This window comes from Buteo buteo, chromosome 21 (assembly GCF_964188355.1).
Source record: "Buteo buteo chromosome 21, bButBut1.hap1.1, whole genome shotgun sequence".
In the NCBI taxonomy this organism is placed as follows: domain Eukaryota; kingdom Metazoa; phylum Chordata; class Aves; order Accipitriformes; family Accipitridae; genus Buteo; species Buteo buteo.
Genome location: NC_134191.1, coordinates 17,113,587 through 17,128,789, shown reverse-complemented (window position 1 = coordinate 17,128,789; position 15,203 = coordinate 17,113,587). Strand labels below are relative to the sequence as shown.

General features: G+C 35.2%; 1 protein-coding gene across 2 annotated transcripts in view; it reads left to right on the top strand.

Moving 5' to 3' along the window:
• The window catches only part of CACNA1D (calcium voltage-gated channel subunit alpha1 D), a 197,469-nt gene that overhangs the window by 143,551 nt on the left and 38,715 nt on the right, over positions 1-15,203 (top strand). For both annotated transcript variants that reach the window (XM_075053572.1, XM_075053574.1), the window contains exons 30-34: positions 2,465-2,548; positions 2,878-2,961; positions 13,568-13,606; positions 14,025-14,153; positions 14,903-14,968. In XM_075053572.1, coding sequence (XP_074909673.1) covers positions 2,465-2,548; positions 2,878-2,961; positions 13,568-13,606; positions 14,025-14,153; positions 14,903-14,968 — 402 coding nt within the window. The remainder of the gene's footprint in view (positions 1-2,464; positions 2,549-2,877; positions 2,962-13,567; positions 13,607-14,024; positions 14,154-14,902; positions 14,969-15,203) is intronic.

Sequence of the window (15,203 nt, the reverse complement as noted above, 5' to 3'; positions counted from 1 at the left end):
TGGTGAAAACAACTTATTTGCATGATGTTTATTTGCTGTGACTTGTCCATTCCTCCCTTTTCCAAAACCATCTTTATTTTCTCTTAGTTTTTTTGTTTATTTGTATGCTTTTGCTTTACATATTACTTTGAACAATATTTGTCTATACTGATGGAAAAGGTTTAATAAAGTAAATAAATGTGTAAGTATTTTAGCTGTATTGAATCAAAATATGTGAATTTGTTATTTCAGTGCCTTATATTGTAGCATGTCTAGTAAAGTAACTTTTTCTATAGCTGAAATTAAGGAAGACCTTTTTTGGTTCCCATTGTTGTAGAGGAAGATGGATAGCACACCTCAGGACTGTGCTGATTATCTGTTTGCTGTTTGCCAATAGTCTCTTATTTTATGTATATATATAAATATCGCTATTTTAAAATCAAGAAAGATACTTCTTTTAAGTAAGAGAAATAAGGAATATGAATGATCAGGAAGAATATTAGGAGAGTAGCTCCCCTCCTTTAGTTGGCAGTTGCTAATCTCTTTAGGATTATAAATTTCAGTATCATTGAGGGGGTTCAGCATGATGTTTAGTAGAAACTTTGGGAATGACTTGTTCTTGTGAAGCAGGATGAGTAAGGAAGGAGTGATAGGGAATTGTGCAGGAGCTCTCAGAAATGGACGTGTTTGTTCAGGACACCAAACCCATGAACACTGGCTTTTGCCCCAAGACTGGAATTTATGATTAATCCCAAAGAACCAAAGCATGTGGCACAAAGGGCTGTAGTGATAATAATACTCTGATCTATTTTCCTCTTACAGCCCCTGCCTTAAATGAGGGAATGATTATAGCAATTTGTGTTTTAAAAGAGATAAAAGAGAGTAGCATTAGAAACATAATGAGGCTTTCCTGACTCTGCTCAGTGCTTTCTCTCCTAGAATATGCTGTGGAGCTGTCATCTGTAGCAGCTCTCCTCTAGTCTCCAAGAGCAAATTTCCAAGTGAAATTAGCTTTTTTTCCAAATAATAATGCACTCGAGTGTAACCTTTAAACTGTGAAGTTTTTAGAATTTCTAGCAGTTTAAAATCTTGAGAAAAATATTGTCCAATTCTAAAAATATTTGTAGCTGATTTTGCTTTTCTGTGCTAACAACATATGTAACAAACTATTCAGCTAAAACATTATATTATAGTAAACAGTGTAATAAATGTAACTAGACATGAGGTTAGATTAGCACACTTATAATTTTAAACTTTTTGCTAAATGTATTTTTTAGAGCTTCAATAGTGGCTGACAAGTTAGTATTTTTAAATTAATTACCAGGAAAGCAGAATGTACATGTACAAAATGTACATTTCAGCCTTTGTCATGTAATGCACATTCCTTAGTCATGGTTGGCTGATAAATTAATATATCTGAATGAGAAAAAGGACAAGTTCAGTTCAGTAATCTTTGTGATTCTGAATTTCTGTTATAACTAGGCAAAATCCACATATTGCAGAAAACCTACATATCTTGTCTCTATAGAGTTGCCTTCAACAGAGTAATACATCTTGATTTGTTCCCAGTGACAGATTGATCCTGGAACGTACCTCAAGGTTTCTTCTGAAATATCTTTTTGCTCAAACGTGCAGTTTTGATGCCAATAGACAGCTAATTGCATGATAGCACTTTATAACCATTTGCAGTAGTGTGCCAGTAACATACACATATGGCATACAAAGCCATAAAATGTGAGAAGGGTGACTAAGCAATTTATGAAATTGAATTTTCAGACATTGGACTGGCTTCATTAAAAGCATTAAGAAATTGTTCAAGTTGCTATGGTTCCTAGCACTGACTTCACTGATTACAGAACCAGGCCCTGACTGCAAATGTAGTGTGAGTTCCTGTATTAAACCTAGTTTATGAATAGAAGATTAAGTCAGTTCTCTAATATTTATGCACAGTTCCATGTTAATAACTGTGCATGATTAACCAGTGATGAGCTTTGACGCTCTGAATATTTTTACCAGTCACTTAGATAGGACTATCATAAAGTCATTAATGGTAAGGAGGTTTCAGTTGGCTTGGTCTTGTAGAAATATTATTAAAGGGATTTTGTTGTGCTTGTTAGGGTATATATGTTAGAATTTTTCAGCCTTGCTAGAAGTCCAAAATCAGTTTTGGATGATGGCTTGCTTGCCAACATTGTGCTTATACAATGGTGTATTATGCATGTGTACAGCGTGTGTGTGTGCGCGCGTGTGTGTCTGTGTGTGTGTGTCTGTACATGTATATATATAAAGTATATATATACACACACATGCACATATATGTTGCTTTTCCTTCAGTAGGCAATATTGTTTGTTTTGTTTTGTTTTCTCATTAGACCACAGGTTTTGTTTAACTAATTTCTGTTTATGCAAAACTAAACAGAAGTATGCAAATATTTGACATTTCATGTGTAATCACAAACGTTTGCACCCTGCCTGCTCTGTTCAGGGCTATTTTAGTGATGCCTGGAATACGTTTGACTCCCTCATCGTTATTGGCAGCATAGTAGACGTCGTTCTCAGTGAAGCTGATGTGAGTATACCCCAGCTTACTTTCCCCAGTCCCTACTTCTCTTTCTCTGTCTCCCCACTATTTCCATCATCTGGACAAGTCACAGATTTTGATCTGATGTTTCTAAAGTTTGAGTACAGACCAGTCCTGGGTCAATTATGTTGATATGGGAAATAAATAGCCTTTTTTTTCTACCAATTTTTTTTAGCTATGAAAGGGAAAGATTAGATTGTATAGTGGTACATCAGAGGAGCCTAGAGTGTTTCTGTGTTATAACACTGTCCTTTTCTTCTCTTTTTCTGTTTGTGTTTTTCTCTTGCTCTCTTTCTGCTGAATGCTTGTCCTAACAGCACTATTTCACTGATGCATGGAACACTTTTGATGCCTTAATTGTTGTTGGTAGCGTCGTTGATATTGCTATAACAGAAGTTAATGTAAGTAGCAACTGTTCATGCACTAAAAAGTAATTGCTGTCATCCAGAAATACAGAAAATGTAAACTTTATCCCCTAAAATCCTTTTTTTAGAAAAGTATGTTTTATCCTGAAATCAAAGACCAAAACATTGATATAGTTGTTTGTACAAGCTGTTGTTATAAATCTATATACCTGTGTAGTTGCACATGCACACAGCATAGTGAGACAATAAGAATTATGTTTTTCTATATATGTACAGAAAATATTTAAAACATTTTATGTATAAAAAAGGAATTAAGCCTCTGTTACGATATTACATGAAGCCCAGTGATTTTTGCAGGTAGCTTGACCAAGATAATTCAAGATCCTGTAAGTTGTCTCAGTGGCTCAGTTTAACAAATAATGATATTTTTCTTTTCCTGTGGGAGGTTTGGTTTTTAGAGCAATGTTAGCATTCATATCTCACGAGGTAGCAGAAGAAGGGTACATAGAGGAAGTAAGGCTTTCCATGCTGTGGAAAACAGAATGCTTATTTTTTCCTTTTCCTTTTGCTTTTCCCATCCTGTAGTAAATATTTTGAAATTTTAATTACTTTTAAAGTACTTGGAAAACTCCATCTTTTCACCAAAATTTTGACTGATGGTCATTACACATATAGGTATTTGGACAACAGAAAGATCCCTTTCCAAGAAAAAAATAGGGAAATACTGATTTTTGCCTGTTTTCTATCTGACTTGCTGGTTTGAACAAGGAAAGCTGTATCACAAAGTTAATAAATGAAAGATAACAAAATACATACCAGTTCTCTAGTAGATATGGACATGCTTCCCATACTTACATGTTTCTTTGTTTAACTAGTCAAAATAAAATTTCAGAGGAAAGTGCCACTTCTCTCTAATGTTTCTTGAGACCTCAAAAAGGGAGACTGAAGAAGGTGAGACTTGGATCCAACGCAGCCACTGAAAATGCTCAGGGAGCACACAGACTCAGTAGGTGAGGTTAGCGTATTCCACCTGCTGAAGATCTTACCTGTTTATCATTCTGAGAACTAAGTTATCTAGAAATACCCATGATGAAGGAGATCCCTGACATTCACTTATTTTCCCTGTATCAAAGAACAGATTAATCACAGATAGCTGTAGATATAAATAGTAGCTTGGTATTCTTTGAAGATATATAGCTTGCATGTTTTTCTATAGCATTCACAGTTTATGAGCTGGCTAATAACATTCCTTTTCTCTTAAATTTGTTTTAGTAAGCTACTTGCTAGACATCTTTTTTTGCCTTAGTGGATTTTCTTACTTATCTAAATGGTTTCCTTTCAGTAGGGATATTTAATATGCATCATCTTTCAAAATACTTCTAAATTTGCATAAATACTCTTCAGTGGTGAATATTTAAGTTGCAATAGCTCTATCATATTTTGGGGAAGCAAATCCATCCTGTGGCTATCACTGCCATTTAATTGAAACAGTTTTTCAGAGAAAACACATTTTAAAATTTATTTTCCAAAGTGCTTCATGTCAGGAACCAAATTCTTAGGATCACATTCCTCCAGTCAGTAGCAGAAAGGATACCCTTTACTCCATTTAGACAGTACCTTGATTTTGGAACTGTGAATAACATGGTAATAAAGTTGCCCAGGAACATGGAATAGAAATTGTATTTGAAAAAACTGTGATCTGTTCCAGGCATTCCAGGATGAGGAAAAAAAAAAAAGCATACTTCTCAAGTAAGATCTGCCTAGAAGACAGTTTTCGGCTTTCAGTGGGTTGTTCAGATCAGCAGACCAGCTACTGGGAGCTTGGATTTGTCAGGCTGGTCTTGACTGAGGCCATGGTTTGATGAGGATTTCTTTTGGCATCTCCGTGAGCTTAAGCAGCCTTTGCCCACAGCCCTTCTTACCCCTATAGCCTTGTGAGCTGTGCTTCCACAAGAGTTTGAGGACTTCACAGTTGGCTGGATCAGGTGCTGAGCACAAAGCATTGGCAAAAGTGTAGGCCATGGTAGGGCAGAAGTGAGTGGATCAGGCTGCTGCCAAAGGAAATACTTCTTATCCTGTGCCCATACAGGTCTCCCTTCAGAGCATAGTAGCTTTGGCACAAACTTCAATTAGTGGCAGTAGCTGCTGTTGAGAAACAGTGATGTACATAATTTTTAATCTTTTTTGGTTGTAGTCTATTTGATAAGCATAGTAACTCCTATTATAAATGTATTTCAACCAAATATAGAAAACAAATGTATTCTTTTATCTTTTTTTTAAAAGATGGAAGAATATCTTCAAGCGTACACGGAGTCTATTAGCCCTCATTAAAGACTTCAAATTTCTTTACAAAGCTGCAAATTCTACACTGCCATCTCAAAGAGTAAACACAATCAAAATAATTTTAAGGCTGATTCACCTTAAAATTGCTTCCTGATTTTATGTTAAACTATGAATCTCACAACTGACTGCATTACTGGAAAGAACAATAGAGGAGTGATGTGACAATGCGGGAGCAGAAGGACCTTAGCCTGACCCTTAGATTTCAGACTGATTTTGCTCAGTTCTTAGCGGGTAATGGATCTTTCTATCTGTGAGCTGAAGGAACCTGAGCTGACAGGGAGGGTCAGTCAGCACAGAACTGCATTGTCCCATTGAGACATTTCTCAAAGTATAATTACAGTTCATGGAGCAGATTTTTAGAAGCTGCCTCTAATTTGTTTTGGGGACTTTTTTTGTTTGGAGTTTTTTTGTTGTTGTTTTTTGTTTTGTTTTGGTTTGGTTTTTTTCCCCCCAGAAAAGTTTGGATTTAGACTTTCAGCTCAAGTATTTACAATTTACCTACTATTTCCCTTCACAGTAGTACTGGCGTAGATGAGCATAATATCTGAGGAGTGTAAGATGACCATTTAGAATAGCTTTCCCTAATAAGTGCAAAATGTACTTGATTGTGAAGAGATTGAAAAATAGCTCAAATGTACTCCATGACCATAGATGTCCCTGAATTTAATCCCGTATTTAACACTGTATGGACAGTGTTAATTTGACAGCATTACTTGTAACTGATCACTGCTGAACTTTCAGCTGTGAAGAACACTGTTATTTTAGTAATTCACACAGTTGTCTTGGAAATATTCTGGAGATCAAGTAGTGATTTTCAGGAAAAGTACACACCACAGTCAAGAACTAGCACTGTCATTTCTTAGTTTTTCATGCTACACTCACTAGAGAAAAAAGGCTCATCTTTGATGTCTTCTAGTACTGCACTGCAGACTATTTGTGTACTAAGTATTGTCTGTTTCTGGTCTTTTCCACTTTTTTGTGCTTTGTTTGTGCAAGTCCTTAATGTATTACAGTTTCAATATGTTTCTGGGCTTGATTTCCCATTTTCAACATGAAACAGTGAATACTGCAGAGTGTCCAGGGAGATTTCTTGGATTTTTATTACTTTTATTGTTTTGATTCTATTGTATTATTCCTACTTCATTAATTTTTTGTAAATTTCCATAATCCAAATTTGGCATTTTAGAACCTTTTTCTTAATATTTTTTCGGCATTCTGAATTGTGCCATTCCACCTGTACTTTTTATGTAACACTGACAGTGATCCTGGGAAATCCACAGCTCTGTTAAGATGCTAACAAGACTGTTTTCAATGGGATTTCAAGCACGATTGAAATGGTACCTGTGAAAATTCCCCTTATTGAAACTTCTTAAACTGAGGAAGCTCAACCTTGCTTGAGGGGTGATCTGAAACAGTGTAAATTGCTAGGACTAATGTAAAATCAGATCTTGTTGCAGTTGCAACTGCACGAGCATAGCCATCTTAATTGATCAATGTAAAAGAAGACTTGAAAGAATGTGAATACCTAAAGTAATATACTCAAGATGAACTAAACTTTCTTATAGGTTTGCATATACCATTGCCTCATGCTGTGGAAACAATTCAGCATCATTCTAATAGTCTAGCTCTGTACATTTAGACTAATTCCAAAGGGCAGCAAATTCCTCTAGTATATAACATTTTTTGTATCTGACCCATAGTTTTTCAAGAGAGTGGTTGGACTTTCTAGTTACCTATCACCTTGATTACAGTATTAAATTCTGGAAATTAAATGTCATCTCTTTATTTTGTTGTTCCCTTTCTTATTTTTTTAACGTTTTATAATAATGTATATGGTGCCCTGAGGCTGATTCTTCCGATCCAGTAACCTCCCATTTACATAAAATCCAGGAAACTACTGTGTTTTGAATATTTTTGCTGCCCGTGGAAATCCATGTTTAATGTGTTCAGCAATTTACAGGACTGCTCAGGATCCTCAAGGACTGGATCACTGACCAACTCCAGAAATGAACCGCCTCAGAGCAACATATATTTTGGCAATACACTATTTTCTACGATTGTTTTTTTAATTTACTCTGTCATTTAATATCCCTTCCTTTAACCGGTTCTTCTTTTATGAATCTAATTGGTTTTCATGTTCGTTTTATTTTTAGAAATTTTTAGAGGCAAGTATATATAAGTAAATATATATATAGTATAGCAATAAAAAAAATTAAAACCACTACTAAAACCTATATAATTACTTTTGGGGTTTGTGACCTTTTGTTTTAAAAAAATTTCACATGACACGCAAGATCTTGTGTGGTCATAAAAATGGTTCCTCTTCAACTAAAAAAGCAGAGTAGTGATTGTGAGACACAAGAAGTGGTCAGTCCATTCTGGGAGATGGACACATATATAACTTAAGACAACAAGAGACAAATAAATTGGAAATAAATTCTGAATAAATGAGTAAGTTCTTAAATGGAAATAACAGACAAGTTTCAATATGGCCTGACTTGTACAGAAATTATCTTATTTGTCAGCTCAGAAACCATTTGGATGACCAGCACTGGATGACTTAGAGGCATGATCACATTATTACAGTAGTAGTTACAAAGGTTTTAATTCACATTTTTTATTTAATTTTCTTTTACCATTCATGTGCTGCCAAAATGTCGAGAAAATAATGGAGAGTTCACTTTCCTCTTCTTTTGTACAAATGTTTAATGCAGTGCCTTTGGGACTAATTTTATGCTTGAAGTTAAATAAAATTTGAGTTCTTTGCTGAAATAGGGTTTAAAGGAACAGCATTGATATCTTGCTCTTCAGCCCCTCAGGAAGACCTATTTGTCTTGATTCACCACTCTAAACATGTGAGGGCTTATTCAGTGCTTACACTACTGTAACAACTAACAGTGGTTAGTAACAATGTCATACATCAAAAAAGTCTCTTCCAAGACCAGAATTCGATATTCTGCCATTTGGCAAGAAGGAGCACCATTCTTACCATTTCAGCACTATGCAGCGCATAATGTTGACTTGTGAACAGTGGGATACTCTTTTTGTTTACTAGAGTGCTAGTGGAGTGTCTGCTGGGAGGGGTGGTGCTTATTTTTATATAGTTGCCCACCCACCCAGTAACTGGTGGGATGGCTGTTCTTGCTTGTGTGGAGGAGTGGATTAAAAACCTCATATCTACCTCCTGTAAGAGATTCTGGATTCCAATTTTGAACAAAAGCATTGCAATTCAGCCTGAATCCTCATTTATGCATCAGTATCATAGGTTAGAACTTGTTTTGTTGCTAGTAATTGATATTTTTGAAAACTGTTAAAACCTTTTGTAGACTTTTGCAAATGTATCTTTTTAGGCTTGAGGATAGGTCAGAAAAATACATTCTCATATGGCTTTGCTTTTGTTAGTATGAAATCTTATCGCAATATAAAATCTATACTACATTGCAATATTTAATTTGGAAATAGAAGTAAATTTCTGAGCTGCTTTCATGAAGGTGTTAATACTAATAATTTATTTACTTTATTACACAACTGAATATTTATTAGTTATCATAATAATACCCTATGCCATCAACATGTTGGTTATTAACTTAGAGTTTTAAATACATCTTTTACAGGGGAAAAGATACTTTTAAAATGTACTCTGGGGTTCTTCACATTGATTCAAAATTTTTAGTAAATTATGTACATGCGCATTTAGTTCATGTTGAACAGGGAATAGAGAGAGCACTGATAAGACTATGAAGAAAATTCTTTCCTAGCACATTTGAATTCCAGTAATATTCTCTGAACAAATCTTGTATGTATATGCATACATGCATACGGACACACATACACTACACATTTCTGAAGATATTTTGGCAACCTGAATGCTTTCCCATATATGTTATTGTCATCATATGTATTCGTCATTCAGATATTTCCTTCTAATCATGATTTCCTTCATAATTATGATTACATCATCATTATGTGTTCATTTGTTTTGGCATGCTCTCGTACCCTTTGGCACAACCTGTAAAAAAGAAGCATTTGACCAACACTGTATACTAATATCCACTGGTTTTCACCATGTTTGTTTTTTCTTAAACACAGAGCTACAGTTTGCTTCCAATGCATGATGCAATCTGTTTCACACTGTTCACAGTTTTGACATTGAAGCTTTTTTTGGTTAGGATGTTTATTTTGAACTTTTGTTGCAATATGAAGGGTGTAATGAGGAGTTACTGTTTAGGAAATGTGCTAAATTTTCCATAAGCAGCAATAAATACTTGACCAAAACTGGTACCAGGTTGCAAACATTTTAATCAGTGAGTCAGAAATTTAGGTTGATCATTGGTTAATCTTTTTTTGAGGGTTGGATTGTTTGGGGAAGAAAGCTGTTGTGTTGAACTTTGATTAAGAAAAAAGAAAAATCATATGTTACTGCCTATTTGAAGTATTTAAGAATTGGCCTAAAACAACATAGTTATGAAGTGTTTTGCTGAACTAGACTCTCGGTGTAGCTGGCACATGGCTGACAGAAAAGGTAGAATAATTAAGCCAGTCTCTGTCCTCATTTACCTCATTGCAGTGCATCTGTTAGCCAAGCAGTGAGAGCAGAAGCTGTTCATTAATTCTAGCTGTGCCTATTACTAGACTTCTAGCAGTGAATCCAGAAGCACATCTGTTGTCTTAGGAATCACATAGTCCCATGGGGCACAAAAAAATTGTGATAATGACCAGCCAGTCCTGAATTGTTTGGGACACGAGCAGTATTGGAATGATTGGTGGGAGGTGAGGGGAAAAAGAAGGTTGTAGATAGATTGCCTGACCACAGGAAATATTTTCATTCTCGTCAGCAACCATCATCCAAAGAGACACTCTCTGCTCAACCTGCCCCCCCTCAGTCTCAAGTCTATTTAATGCTTTCCCTACATATGCACAATGTGCCACCTCCTTACATGTGTACATGTCAAGTAACATTACTGAAGTTGCAAATAAGATTATGTGTTTAGGTAGTACATGTTTTTTCCTTATCTGGAGGAAGCAGGCGTTCTCTGTTATTGTCAGTCTGTCCATTATTGTTACTGAAGATTGTGTTATCTTAATCTTAGTTCCCCAGATCTTAGTATTACTTCATCCTGGATGGACATACATAAATGTTAACTAACTTTGTCTCTTAGATGACCATTTCCTTTATAAAGAAGTATGAATAATGTTTTCTTTGTGGTATATCACTGTATTAGCTTCATTAGAATTAGTATTAATAATATAAACCAAGCTGCTGTATTATCAGAGGGAAATGCCAGAGAGGGTAAAAAAATTAGATGCACTCATTTTAAAATGTCAGTACCCAAAACACTTGGCCAATGATGGGCAGAAGTTGAGTATTTTCTGCTCCAATACAAAAAAATTCCTCTGGTATCAGTAGTTCATTTTCATTGTTGATTTCTAGCATCTATCTCCACCTTAGTATTTTTGTACGATTTACTTTTTGCAAAGAAGGTGTTTTCCTTTTTCATTCCTGGCCTGCTCTTTCCAGTGTCCATAGTTTATCATCTTTTGCATATGACATTCTAACACTTCCCAGCAGCAGCAGATCAGCCATCAGAAAGAGGCAATTAGGACTGCTTAGTCCAAAGAAGCTGAGAAAGAGTGATTTATGAGAGGAGTGTGCATTACACAGTCCTGTGCACACACGAATGTGCATACACAAATACATTAAGTGCCCTTCAGACAAAAAAAAAAAAAGTTGAGGGATTTTACACTCGTCATTCCTGAGCACCTGCAGTAGAACTGTTCACATAGTTTTGGTAATCTGATCTCTGGCTGCATTTTCAAAACTGAGAATTAAGTAATTATTAAGTTAGTTATGTGTAGAAAAAGGGTTTTTTACTGACTTTTCCTTTTGTGAGAGTTTTTTCATAACCAAATCATAATGTGTACTCCTAATTTTTTCTTTTGGAAAGCAATTAAATAAAAATCTGTATGACTAAAGTATCCTTTTTCTGTTCTTATCTATCCCATTACATATTGCTATCCTAATACCGTTCCTAGTTTATTTGAGGCCCAATCCTTCACAGCTGGCAGGAAAAACTCCCAAATGCAAAACCCAGCATTTTACTTCTTTTTTTTTAGTGTCAATTTGTGATGATACTGTAATTTAATCTGTTCCATATCTGTCAAATATTTCATTTAATTTTTGATGATGCAAAATACTGAATGCTAATTAAGTAATTTGCTCACTGATTAAGACAGTGTCAAGCTCAGCATGAGTCAGTCACCAGAGATTAATACAAAATTTCAGGCTTTGTCTGCAGAAGGTATAATGAAACCCTTTTTCCTTAAAAGTTTCAGATAAAAATGATTTTTTTTCTGTACAAAAAAGTCAATAGCAATGTGGGTCTGTGTACAATAGTACAGCTTTGTGATTGATGTAGGTAGACAGCTTTGCAAGATTATTCCCATGTTTTATGATATTTTGGCATTTATGATGTTTGTGATAATGAATTTCTCCTTAATCTATATTTCTATGGGTTTATTTCACATTAATGAAATATGCAAGAATTCCTAATGCAGCAACTGTCTTTCTTTGGCAGCATATTTTTTGTGTGTTTTTTTATGAGTGCTTACAAAGCTTAGATGTTACAGCTGATTTTACAAATACTCTATTTACTAAAGTCTAATGAGGAATCTGCATTTTGGTTAATATTAATGCATCAATTTAGTGATAATCCCTTAAACAGTTTTAAAACTCTTTGTTTCAGAAAAATACTGATATCCTGGGAGGGCAGTAGTGTATACTTATGTAGATTGCACATAGTTGAACAAACAGTTATTTTAACCTCATTTTCCCCTTGTGATACCTTTATACTAGATATGTTTTGCAAAAAAAGTAATAGACAAATCAATTAGTATTTTAATAAATACAGCTAATGATCTGACTTTAACAAAGTACTACCTGTTCTTGTTTTTTTATCATAGTATGTTTGTGTAATATACTGCCAGTATTTTCAGCAGAATCAGCTCCTCTCTTTTCCCTTCCTTCTCCCCAAGTTTTATCATAGGTAACAGCAACACTGGAGATTTTACTCAGTGAGGCATGGCATTGAGGGTGTCTGATGCATCCACAATGTGTTTGAAGCAGCACTAAGGAGGCATCGTGGTTATTGCCGCTATACGTGACAATTGTTGAAAGGTGCACCTTTCAAAGGAGGCTATTTTAGGCAAGAGAGTAAGACCCATCACTTGGAATCCCATTTGTTCTAGTGCTATAAATGTTTTTAAAGGCGCTTCCATTCAATTTTGGAAGAAGCTGCTGTGAATCTCTCAGTGCACAAACAAGCGTAGACAGTTGGTCCTTCAAGCTTTGCTAGCTGCTTTGCTAGCAAGTGTCTGACCATTTCGGATATTGAGACACTTTCTCCAAAGACAGACAGAGGCATTATAAAGACAGAAGTGAGTTTCTTCTTCACAGGGCATAAAGTTTGGCTCTGTGAACAAGAAGTTGGTGTGTGCCTCTCTCCTCCCTGTAGCTCCTGAGGGTTGTACAGATGTGTTCCAAAAGGGTCAATCAAATCCTGGAGCCCTTTCTCCATGCCTGATCCTGTTACACCAGCTCAGGTATATGAGTACTTTGCAGATGGTGAGGGAGTACAAGTATTGCCTTCTCACTTGCACCTCTATGGGAGGGTTAGCCTTCGTGTCATTGTGCTGAAAATGTTTGTCTATCACTTCGGCAGAGTGAAAACCTGTCCTTGTTAAGCGCTGCAATACCCAGTGTTCATCACTGAGTTAACTCAAGTGAATTACTTTGCTTTAAGGGAGCTCCTGGTGTAATATAAAACATAATTGCTTGAGTATGGTTAGATTCCAGTGATGGAGTAATTAATCTTCAAAAAGAGCACAGCAGAAAACGGACCTTGAAAGGCTAGTTTGACCCCAAATCTTTGTTCTTAAGTTTTACTTAAGCGTACTGCTACAATTTCATACAACCTGTGGCAGTCGATGGCTAATTTTGTTTGCCTTACACAGGAGCAGATATTTTATTTTGTATTTGCTTTCCATTGAGTCTTTTAAACATGTTTTATACTAGCAGATTTTAGTATCAGTCAGCCAGCAATGTTTTAATATGTCAGTCAATATGAAATGCTAAAGGGAAGGTTTTAATAAGGATATTAATGTTTTGTTCAGGAAGTATATTGAGTTGAAAAATGTTAATTTACATTTAGAAATTAAAAATGTCCTTCCTTCTGTTTATGGTTAATCTGATTTTTTAATCTTTTATTTGATTTTAATATTTAATGTTCTTAATTTCTTAAAGCCAAAGCCAACTGAAACAGTCACAACTGATGAGTCTGGGGTAAGATTAGTAAACTGACCCCAGTGGTTTTACCTCTACTTGAGTTTATTCTTTTTACCATGTCTATTTTCCACCAATTTTTTCTGTATTTTTCATAACTGTCTTACTACAAAGCTGTTATGCAGTGGTTTGCATTCATTGTCAATGTACTATTGAAGTCTACTACAAACAAACCCAATATGATCCTTATTAACAAACCAGAAAACTTGGAAATGCATGTGATGTGTGAAGCATTTCTACAGGTCCTGTGTTTTTAGCATGTAATTTTTCCTTTCATATCATGCTTATCAAGGTGAAAAGGCCCTCAAGATACATTTTCAAATCTTACCTCTTCCACCTTTGCATTTGATGTTGTTTTTCTGGAAGTGTTGCATGTTTGAGTTTGTATTTGGTTTGACTTCTCCATGATGCTCTTCAGAACTCTGAAGACAGCGCTAGAATCTCCATCACTTTTTTCCGTCTCTTCCGGGTGATGAGGTTGGTGAAGCTGCTTAGCAGAGGAGAAGGAATCAGAACTTTACTGTGGACATTTATTAAGTCATTTCAGGTTAGTAAAATTTATTTAAATTTGCTTTATAATTGCAACCATTTATACACCAAATTTTACAAAGCAATACCCTGTAGAGTGCAAAAAACTGATTTCTTTTGAAATTCGTGCTATCTGTCATGACATATTTAAATATATTTGCATACTAATGCCAAAATAAACTTCAGCAGTTACTTCAGTGAGTCCAAGGGTCATTCTTTGTCATTTAATATTAGCTGTTACCATGAGATTTCTATGGGTACTTTGTAAGAAAATACTTGGTATATCTGAAAGGTATAGGATAGGTTTGATACACACAGGCCTCATATTTCCATATGTTTTATTAGATGACTACAAAAGAGGAATTTAATCTATTTTTTTATATAAAACTGATTTCATAAGTGTAACAAATAAATATTTGAATCCTTGCTCCTGAAAAATCTGATGAATGTGAAGTTAATGGAACTCTGTAACTGTATAGAAGGAAGTATCTTTGTGTTGTCAGAATCAGTAATGAAAATAAAATTAAAAACTGCTAAAGATGATTCTTCCCCCTGGATTGCAGGCAGAAATAATTTAAAATATGATGAAGTTTGTGTTCATTGTATGTGGCAGAGTATTAAGAATGAAAGGTAATAACATTTTAAGCACTTGCATAGGAAGAAAAACCTTGGAAAAGCCTGTGTTGTACAGAGAAATTATTCTTGTAAATGGAAATTGAAATTATGGTGTGAAATTGTTAAAAGACAATGTACCTGTCCTGTTTCTAGGCTCTGCCTTATGTTGCCCTTCTGATAGCCATGCTGTTCTTCATCTATGCTGTCATTGGAATGCAGGTAATTACAGATTTTTTTTAGCATTAAACAAAAGTACAGTGTTGGCTACTCTGAGACTTGTTTGCTAAGGTGCTTATTGAAACATTCCTTTGATAGTGGTGCTATATATAAGGCAGAGCTTTCAGACTAACATAAAAATCTATTTTTGGCTATGATTTTGGTAGTCAGAAAATCCGAAAAGATGCAAGAGCTTGGTGTGAGCTTATAGTATCTTGATTTGTTGAAAGGAGCCACT